Genomic DNA, 10,509 nt, shown 5'->3' on the forward strand with positions numbered 1-10,509 from the left:
AAATCGCGCGATTTTTTATTAAAAATTTTCATTATTTATATATATATTAAACGAAAGAAGATACCGAAAAGCATTGAACAGTGCACACATCTCATAAGGAAAAGTGAATTATTACGAAATACTAATACAGTGGCAGCACTATAGCAATTTTGGAATTTTGCGTTTCAGCACGCAAAGATTGTCAACTTCTTTTTAATAACAAAATAATCTATCTTAGGTTGATAAAACTATGTGTTTCTTTAATAAATAAGTTAAATTATATATTTTAATAGTGTTTAAAAAGTGAGAACAGGTGATTTTGTGAACCTTTGTTGGTGTAATTGCTCATAGAAAACAACGACATTTAACAAAAGTTTTTTGTTCATAACTTTTAAATGGTTATTTATATTAGCCCCCCCCCTCCGAATTGTTATTAGGGGGGCCGAAACGCGTCGTTTGGTACCCCTCCCGACTTTTCCGCACCTTTTTTAGGGGTTGTTACCCCACCCTAGAGAATTACCAAAATTTGTATTAGATAAAAACTGTGAAACCATTTTATTTGCCAAAATAGGTGTGTTAAAAAGTTATAATTTGCGTTTGTATATCATAATAGTATCCACTGCAGGATATTAATCATGGAGGAAATAATTGCTATGTCCGCGGCTATTGCTGTGGAGCAAGATGAAATTATACAGAGAAGAAGACTTCTGAGGGAACTCCGAGACTACAGTTTTTTTGAACAGTTTTTAACCGTTGCAGTTCGGGGTGGTCTTTACAAAACTGCAGCTGTTCTTGTGTGGTGCGTTCATATTTTCCACGCCTTTCCATACACAAATTTATAATAAAATGAAATGAATTTGCCTATTATAAAATTACTTTTACTCGCAATAGGCAAATAAAACGAGCTTTTCGCTTGTCATTATTGACGGTGCGTTCCTATGACTACAGTTGATAACACGATTGTGACAATTGACGGCTGTGACAACACGCGAATTGGGCTATAAGTATCGAGATAGTGATCGCCATTCGTGGTTATTTTCCTGCAATCCGATTCGAATCGGAATCGGATTTGTTTCCGATTGTTGGTGTTCTGCATTTCGACAATCGAATATTATTTCCGATTCCGCCTTGTTCTACATTTCGATCCACTTCGAATCGGAAATTCTTTATCGGAAATATTCCGATCAAGCCAGTGGAATAGAAAAAGAACAAAACAAAAAAGAAAAATATAAATGTTAATGATCAAAGGAACATTTAGGTTGTTCACACTTGCTTGGTTATCAGGTTATCTGGTTAAAAATTATTATTCTGTAGCGAATTTTATTGTTGTAAACTGAATAAAAATATAACCACATAAGAAGATAACCTGGCAAGTGTGAACAATCTCATTTTAAACTTCAGCGAACATAAGTAAACGAATTAAAATTGGTAATCGTTAAAATGAAAAAAATATATAAAATACAAATTAAACTGCGACAGCTTGATTTGGAGCTAGATCGTTTCAAATTTGAAAATAGTAAAAAGTATTAAAATGTTATTTTTTTGCGTAAATTTATTGTTTAATTACTAAACTCGTTTTAATTAAATAGGGGTAATTTTATTCGTAATTTCGTATCCAATTATTTGTACTTCAGTTTTCAAATAAATTTCTGTTGGTGCAAATCAACTACTTCACAATCTACAGACTTCCCTATCGTTTTCTTCAACTCCTTCGTAGTCAATTTCAGGACTGTAGTGGCGAACAATTTTAAGCAGGCAACACATTTATTAATTATTTTCACAACCTCTCATAGTTTGTACTGCGAGGTTATTAATAAACACTGAAAACGACTTTTGAGAACTCCAATATTGCGTGCTGAAGAATGTGTTTGATTAAATGTGTGTTGTATAGACCGTGACTATGGATTTATATACGGTGTCAACAGAAAAGTTTCCAGAGCATACCCGGCATCGTCCAATAACCACGAATGGCGATCACCATATCGATACTTAATCCCCAGTTAATCATCGTTACCTACATCACAGACTCCATGCACGCAACATTATGTCGGTAACGTCGGCAATGGTACGGTCAAAGAACGTAGATAACAAGAAGGGACAACACGTTATAATTGTGGCGAAAGTGCGCAACAGGGGCGTTCCTTCTCTTTTCATCCAATCAAAAAACGAAGCAAAAGAGAAGGCACGACCCTGTTGTGCACTTTCGTTACAATTATAATGAGTTGCCCCTTCTTGTTATTTACGTTCTTTGGTACGGTGCTCCTTCCCAAAGCGATGTTGGTCCAGTGATGCCAGATTGTGGGTAATTTCCCTATTTGAGGGATATTTTGCATCAAAAATTATTAAAAGGGAAAAAAGGGACACTTCATATAAATAAGGGATTTTCTTTTGACGCAGTTATTGTTGCATAATTGATCAAAATTCAAGAATATTCGACATTCTTACGTAATTAATCGTTCTGAAGATGTGATGTGGAGTGAAATGGTATATAATTGTTAAAAAGTATAAGGACAATTTCGAAAATTTTCTTACGTTAACCAATTCAAGCGCTGAGTAAGAAAGAATCTTTTCAGTTGTAACTGGTGTTTCATGTAAAAAGCGGAACAAATTGTCTGATGAAATGTTAAATAGCACATGAATGTGCTTCAATTTTAAAGTCACCAAAAAATTCTTTTAGGCCCTTAGTGAGTGAGCAAAAAAATGAAAGGGAAAAAATGAATGAGTGAAAAAAATGCAGAAAAAGGGGTTTTTTCTTAACAGCTGTCGGCCCTCGACAGGCATAGGCAAACCTCCGAGTGTATTCCTGCCATGAAAAACAGCTTCTCATAAAAATACACTCGCCATTCGGAGTCGGCGTAAAACTGTAGGTCCCTCCCCTTTGTGTGACAACATCAAGGAGACCGCCACAAATTGGAGGAAAAGCACATATGTGTAAGCGCCAAACATTTATTATTATTTTATATGAATTTTACTTCTTTACTACTGAGACATGTATATGTTTAAATTCGTTGGGAATTTTGTGGGATAAATTTTCAAGATTTAATTGAGGGATTTTTTCCCCATTTCCGTGGGATATTTAACAGAGAATGTCTGGCATCACTGTGTTGGTCCATTCGCTTTGCTCCCAGAAATGGAACTTTTAGGGTACATAAGGCTGCAAGTCACCCAAAATCTTGAGGAGTGCAAGAGAGCTGTAAAATATAAAATTATACTTTGAAACAGCTAAAGAGAAAACAGTTGTTTGCATACCACTTACGCAGAGTCCGGTAATTATATGAGATTGCTGCGATCGCGCAATATTGTTTGCCTCACTTTTTCATTTGGTTGCGGCTCATTATTGAGCAAAACAGCTATTAAAACCATTGACTCATTTAAGTTTTCACTTTTTAATTTCTCCAAATGAATTTGGACATTTCAGGACTCAATTGACAAGTAGGAGGTTTGTTCCTTTTTTTTACAATCGGATTCGATATTAACTTCTAAACAAAAGTTCCGATCGGATTGTGGAACACCATTTAAATTCCGAGTCAGAATTGAATTCCGATTCCGATACGATTCCGACTCTGATTGCAGAACAGGGCTGATATATAAGCATTAGCGCATTTTAGCACTTTAAGCAAAATTTTCAGGCCAATAATATTGTAATGAGCATAAAAATGTCTGGTAACACAGGTAAAAGTGAAAGTCTGTGCATTTGCTGTGTAAACAGACAAAAATTAGTATCGGAAAGTTTGATTTTCGGAAATAAAAACTGCTTTCGAAACTCACTTCACATGCAAGGTGAAACTCTTACTGCAATCACTTTTGGTAATTATTGAGTTTGACGGACTTTTAAAAAGGACTTGCACTTGCCACGTCTAACTGTCATACCTAAACAAAAGCGTCAACGTTGTTTGGTTGTCAAAAAATTTTCAAACCCATACAATTTGTATGAAGCATAGCGAAACAACGTGGCGTCAACGCTGAGCAGTTGGAAAATTCGATTTTGACAGGGCGTTAGGTAGCGAAGTTGGCTGCAGAAAACGGCGAAACTGTCATTTACGTGTTTCACACAACCAAGCCTATGCTTATTGTTGGTGTTACTTCTGCATTTGTCGTAGCATTGACGCTTTTGTTTAAGGCCGGTCCTCATAGAACTTTCGAGTTGGCTTTGGCGTTGGCGTTCGTTTGACAGAACGCGCATTAAGGGCCGGTTCAATGTCTGATTAGCACTAATCGGAGGTAGAAGCTCTGGTTAAATACAATGACTGCTTTATCGATCACATGTTATATGCCTGATGTCGAAAACGTCGATAATGATGTTCAATCGGCATGTAGTGATAACCAGACAAAATTAACATACTAACGACAAATAAATTAATATTTCATATCAATAATTGCATGACAAGCGATATTTCTTGCCCACATTTGAATAAAAATTAAAAATGTTTCACATAATTGTTACGGTCTCCGCCGAGCGTGCCAAGTACCAACGCAAAACAATGTATACGTTTAATTTCAAGAACGTTTATTAATTCAACAACTTAATAAATAAACAATTTAACTATTTCGGAAAAACTTATGTGTGGTTAAATCACGCTGGTGGTGTCCAAAAACTCGAGCTAAGAATCGTCCCTGTCTAGTTCGTAAAAATGGCGTATTATATCTTCGCGCAGGGTTGATCGCGCAGGGTTGTATTCCTAAGGATTGAGAATACTACTTTTATTTCGCATTCCTCAACATCTCCTCATGTTAGGAAGTTTCATAATCAGCCAACCAGGCGGGTGGTCTGCGAGGCCTGTGACTGGTTGGTGGTTGACTATTGGCTTCTGCATTTGTATCTAAACCGGATGAGGTGTTTAACTCCAAAACTGGCGTAGCGTCGGCTGCTACTGGTTGTGATGTAGTTCGATTATCGTCATCGAACCGTGGTAGGTCGGTAAGATCAAAAACATCGCATAAATACTGAGCTGCATTGCGATTACTAAAATGATTTCCATAACGCTTAATAATTTTGTTTGCATGCGCTCTGACTAGTTTCGGGTTGCCTTTTACTTCAACTCTGACCTTGTAATTTACATTTCCGATCCGTTCTATGATTTTGCCCGGGACCCAAAACGTATCGTTGCCTTGATGCCATTTAACGTTTACCAGGTTTAATTAAATCCAGCATTGTTTTGATTTGTCGGTTGATGAACGCCTCTGCTGGCGATTTACGCTCCAATACATTTGGATTTGGTGTGGACCTATATGTCTGCAAAAATGTTTGCAAGTTTTCTAAATCTGTTCCTTCCTCTTTTAACTTTAGTAATGCCCTTTTCAGCGTATCTACAAACCGTTCGGCCTGTCCATTGGACTGGGGATGATAAGGCGATGTTCTTATTTGCTGGATGGCCCGCGATTTTAAGAATTGTTGAAACGTTGCACTTGTAAATTGCGTACCGTTATCAGATACCAATATTTTACAATCTCCATAACGTGAAAACATTTCATTGAGCTTGCTAACGATTGTTTGCGTTGTAATGTTGGTTATTTGAAAAATTTCTGGAAATTTTGAAAATGCGTCCACGATTAAAAAATAGTAAACCCCATTGCATGGTCCTGCTATATCAATATGTATCCGTTCCATAGGCTGTGTTGCTAAAGGCCATGATTGTAATGTATGTTTTATAGGCAATTTAGCTGCCGATGCACAAAGTTGACAATTTCGCGTATACGTTGCTATAGCCTCGTCAATACCAGGCCAATATACGTAACACCGCGCTAATAATTTCATCCGTTCCTTGCCTGGATGTCCTCTATGTAGTTGACGTAAAATTTGTGTTTGTAGTTTCTCTGGAATCACAATGCGTTCATGAAACATCAAACAATCTTGAATCACGCTAAGTGCATCTTTACGTGCATGAAATGGACGTAATTCCTGCGGTATTTCTTGCTGCCATCCATTGTATAATGCATTTATGACTGATTGTGCTGTTGGGCATTGCTTTGTTGCTTTTCTGATCATTTCGAAGCTCACAGGTAGTTTTGCACATTGATCTTGAATGATCGTGTTCATTTCTTCTTCAAGTTGAGTACAAGCGATAACCATATCTTCATCTTGCTTTGTGTGATTTGCAATAAGTCGTGACAGCATGTCAACACAACCAAAATCTGTTGTTTTTACGTATTGTATGTTGAAATCGTACATCATTAATATAAGCGCCCACCGCTGAAGTCTATTTGCTGCATAAGTTGGAATGCCCTTATTTTTGCCAAATATTGCTAATAGCGGCTTATGGTCTGTGCAAAGTGTGAACTTACGACCGAAAATGTAGCGATGAAATTTCTTTAGTGCAAAAACTAAAGCTAAAGCTTCTTTTTCAATTTGCGAGTATTTTTGTTCTGCCTCTGTTAAAGTTTTGGAAGCATGTTGCATTACTTTTTCTGAACCGTCTGGGAAAACATGGCAAATGAACGCTCCAATACCTTTATTGGAGGCGTCTGCTGCCACTTTTATTGGTAAACTTGGATTATAATGCGTAAGCATTAAATCTGAGTTTAAAATGGTTTTAAATTCCTGGAAGGCTTTTTGACAATCAGCGTTCCAAATAAATTTTTCATTTTTATGAAGTAATTTGTCTAAAGGTGCTTTGATTTTAGACATTTTCGCAATAAATTTGCCATAATAATTTACACTGCCCAGAAAAGCTCTGACTTCCGCTACATTCCTGGGCTCTGGTAGTGCTAAAATCTAGTTAATTTTCGAAGGATCAGGTTTAATGCCTGTCTTGCTTAAAATGTTTCCAAGATATTTCACTTGCGCAGCGAAAAATGTACATTTGTTGAACTGGACATGAAATTTATACTTTTGTAGTTGTTGTGCAACTTTATGGAGGTTTCCAATATGTTTTTCAAAAGTTGCCCCGCCTATGATGATGTCATCAATATAGGCGACAGTATCGTCTATGCCTGACAGTATGGTGTCCATGATTTGCTGGAATGCGCCCGGAGCGCTTTTGATACCTGGTGCGAGCCGATTGAACGTGAATAACCCCTTATGTGTTAGGGCCGTTTGCACCATGTCTAGTTAATTCTAACTCCCAGTTAAACATCTTTATCGACGTTATCGACACCCATCATATAACATGTGATCGATAAAGCAGTTAACGTGCTTAACTGAAGGATGTACCTCCAGTTAGCGTTAACTAGACATGGTTCAAACGGCCCTTAATGGTGAGTAACTTGGCTGACTCTGACGTGACAGGTACTTGAAGATATGCATCTGATAAATCTATCACTGAGAAGCAATGACTTCCCGCGACTTTTGCGTAAATTTCTTCTGGAGTATGCAGAGGATACTGATGTGGCTCTAAACATGCGTTTAGTCCTGACGAATAATCCCCACAGATACGAACTTTGCCAGATGGCTTCTTTACTGCAACGATGGGTGCTGCCCATTCGGAAAAATCTACTGGAGTAATAACGAATAGATGCTGCAATCTGTCTAGTTCTTCTTCAATCAACGGTAACATGGAATATGCTACTGGTCTTTTAGCACGAAAGACTGGTTGTACATCTGGTTTCAAGTACAATGTTGATGTAACTGTGCTACATTTTGCTAAAGTTGGCTTGAAAATGTCTGCATAATCTTGTTGTAGCTTTGTTAACAGCGTAGCTTGTTGAACTTCTGCCGAATTTATACTGTTAAAGATGAGATTGAGAGGTTTTTCCCACAGGCGGAAAATATCACACCAGTCAACACCTAAGACGTGCAAGGAATCAATATTTGTTACGAGTAATTTACAATGCTGTACTTCCCCGTTTAACCGAACTTCACAAGGAAATTCGGCTATTAGCTGAATTTTATCCTTTGAAGCGCTGGTGACGTATTTGTTGACCAAACGAGTACCAGGTTGACCCATTTTCATCCATGTTGACTTTCCAATTAATGATACGTCTGAGGCTGTGTCTACCTGCATTTTGACATCATATGGCGGAAATGCTGAATTTGCGGCTGCTACCGGCTTTATGGTGACTGTTGCGCATTTTCGTCGAGTAACATGCGTTATCGAATTGACTTGTAGCCTATGGTTCTGGCCCTTGTTTACCTGCTGCTTATGTCGCTGTTGTTTAGTGGTTTTTCCTTTGTTGGCACTGTATGAATTACAATACCCATCCTTATGACCGTATTTATTGCACTGCTTACATTTTTGACTACGGTATGGACAGTAATTTGAGTAATGCATTTCTCCGCAATTCCAACATGGCGTTTTCGGAATCTTTGCTTTATTTGTTTTGTTATTTTTATTTGTGTCGTTCTTGCTTTGGCGTGCACTTGTATGTATTGCGTTGGTAATGATGGCTTTTGTTTCCTCTACCATTGCTGTATCTTTTTTTAAATTGATAAACTTTTGCGCATGGCTTACAAGCGAATTCAAAGTCTGCTGTGCATTTTCTTCAAGTTTTGCTAATGTTTTTATACGTATTTCAGCATCAGTATGCGATTGTAAACCGAACACGTAGATGAGACACTTAAACTGATCTACTGAAAGTTCTGCCAACCTGAACTTTTCACAGTGCGCATTGACTCTGGCTGCATATGATACCAGGTCCTCCTGTGGATTTTTACTCATCTGCAAACATTTGTACCGCAAGCTGAAAAGCGATTCATTTGCACCAAACATCTCTCCAAGCTTAGCGACTGTCTCACTGAAGTTAAAATGACGAGGATTCTTTGGTAAAATGTATGTTGCATACTTATTATATGCGATTGGATTTAACTTCCCCTTAAAAGTCGGACGCGTGATGCGTCATCCAATTCTTTGCCATCTACCAAGAAAATGTCTTCATGACGTGCATACCACGTGTCAAATGTAAGTGCGCTCGCGGCGTCATAACAGAATTCCGTAATACTGTTTGCCAATGACTCCATCAACTGTTCTCTTGAATTCTTGGAATTCTCCACTGGCTGCTGTGCTTTTAGTGCCAGTTGCTCCAGAATTTTAGTCTGCATTTGCAACAGTTGCATGACTTCATTATTTTGTGCCATATTTATTTGTATTACACGCTCTAGTTTGTAATTTGCAAATCCACTATTCTCGTCGCCACTTTGTTACGGTCTCCACCGAGCGTGCCAAGTACCAACGCAAAACAATGTATACGTTTAATTTCAAGAACGTTTATTAATTCAACAACTTAATAAATAAACAATTTAACTATTTCGGAAAAACTTATGTGTGGTTAAATCACGCTGGTGGTGTCCAAAAACTCGAGCTAAGAATCGTCCCTGTCTAGTTCGTAAAAATGGCGTATTATATCTTCGCGCAGGGTTGTTCGCGCAGGGTTGTATTCCTAAGGATTGAGAATACTACTTTTATTTCGCATTCCTCAACAATAATTTTATTTGTTTGCAACAGCTCATTGATAACGCGCGCAAAAGATGAGAGATGCCCATCTTTTTGTGTGCGTTAACTTTGGCGTTGGCGTCGCCGTTGACATGTCCATATATCATAAGGTCCATTCAATAAGTACTTGCAGCGAGAGCGTAAAATAAAAATAGAGAGTAAAATTGAGAGCAGGAGAAAATTTTCAGAAAAAGTTATTGAACGCAAAACTAGTAAAAACTTGCACATTTAGGGCCGGTTACTCAATGTCCGGTTAATCGATAGTTTTGATAGTTTTCAGAAAAACTATCAATATTCACGATAGTCTCGAAAAAACAAAACTATCGATAGCGCTATCGATAGTGCTATCGATAGTGATAAATCAGTTAGGTTGCTTTGTTTTTACAGGATCATAGTGAAAAAAATATTATCTTATAAAAGTTATAATCATTCAAAATTAAGTAAATGCTTAGCCAAAATACTTCTCCTTTTAGAAAGTTCAAAAACAAACACAAGTTATACAAATAAAACAGGATTTACGATTAACATATGTATGTATTTTGGCCTAAATGCGTGCATATTTGAATACGACGTCGGCATCACACTAAAAAGCAAAATCTTTAATTCAAATAATTTCAAAATAATTGGTAGAGATGATCGATAGTCCTACTAAACTATCAATATTTTTGATAGTATAAGAAAAACTATCAATGAGTATTGATAGTCTAAAAAAATTGAAACTATCGATAGTGCCATCGATAGTTTGACAACTCTACCGGTTAACACTAATCTCCGGTAAAACATCGTTATCGACGTCTACGACTCCATGCATACAACAGGGAGTCGGTAACGTCGATAACTATGTTTAACCGGGGATTAGCGTTAACCAGACATTGAGTAACCGGCCCTAAGCCATTTTGACACTTCCTGACGGTTAAGTTTTGGCGCGCAGTTTTCTTTTTAATTGGGAATAGTTCCCATCGTNGTGCCATCGATAGTTTGACAACTCTACCTCATATAACAGAAAACTCACTTCTGTGCTCTTGAGTTTCCCTATAAGAACTTTTATTGGCATACGCATCGCACCAATGTTGTAGTTGCAAGATCATACAAAAAGATTACGCATGCTTGGCAGAGATCTCACAGGTGGAAATAAGACCATTGGTAAAGCTCATGACACCAAAAG

At 37.5% G+C, this 10,509-nt stretch overlaps 2 protein-coding genes across 2 annotated transcripts; both read right to left on the minus strand.

The window, feature by feature from the left end:
• Positions 1-5,098: 5,098 nt before the first annotated feature.
• Positions 5,099-6,604, minus strand: LOC108362952 (uncharacterized protein K02A2.6-like). The gene has a single exon (XM_017616116.1). The coding sequence runs from the start codon at positions 6,602-6,604 to the stop codon at positions 5,099-5,101; it is 1,506 nt and encodes a 501-aa protein (XP_017471605.1).
• A 541-nt stretch (positions 6,605-7,145) lies between these two features.
• LOC108362953 (uncharacterized protein K02A2.6-like) lies at positions 7,146-8,624 on the minus strand. Its single transcript, XM_017616117.1, has one exon. The coding sequence runs from the start codon at positions 8,622-8,624 to the stop codon at positions 7,146-7,148; it is 1,479 nt and encodes a 492-aa protein (XP_017471606.1).
• Positions 8,625-10,509: the final 1,885 nt, after the last annotated feature.

Source organism: Rhagoletis zephyria, unplaced genomic scaffold, assembly GCF_001687245.7.
Source record: "Rhagoletis zephyria isolate East Lansing unplaced genomic scaffold, Rhagoletis_zephyria_1.1 Rzeph_scaffold_01151, whole genome shotgun sequence".
NCBI lineage: Eukaryota > Metazoa > Arthropoda > Insecta > Diptera > Tephritidae > Rhagoletis > Rhagoletis zephyria.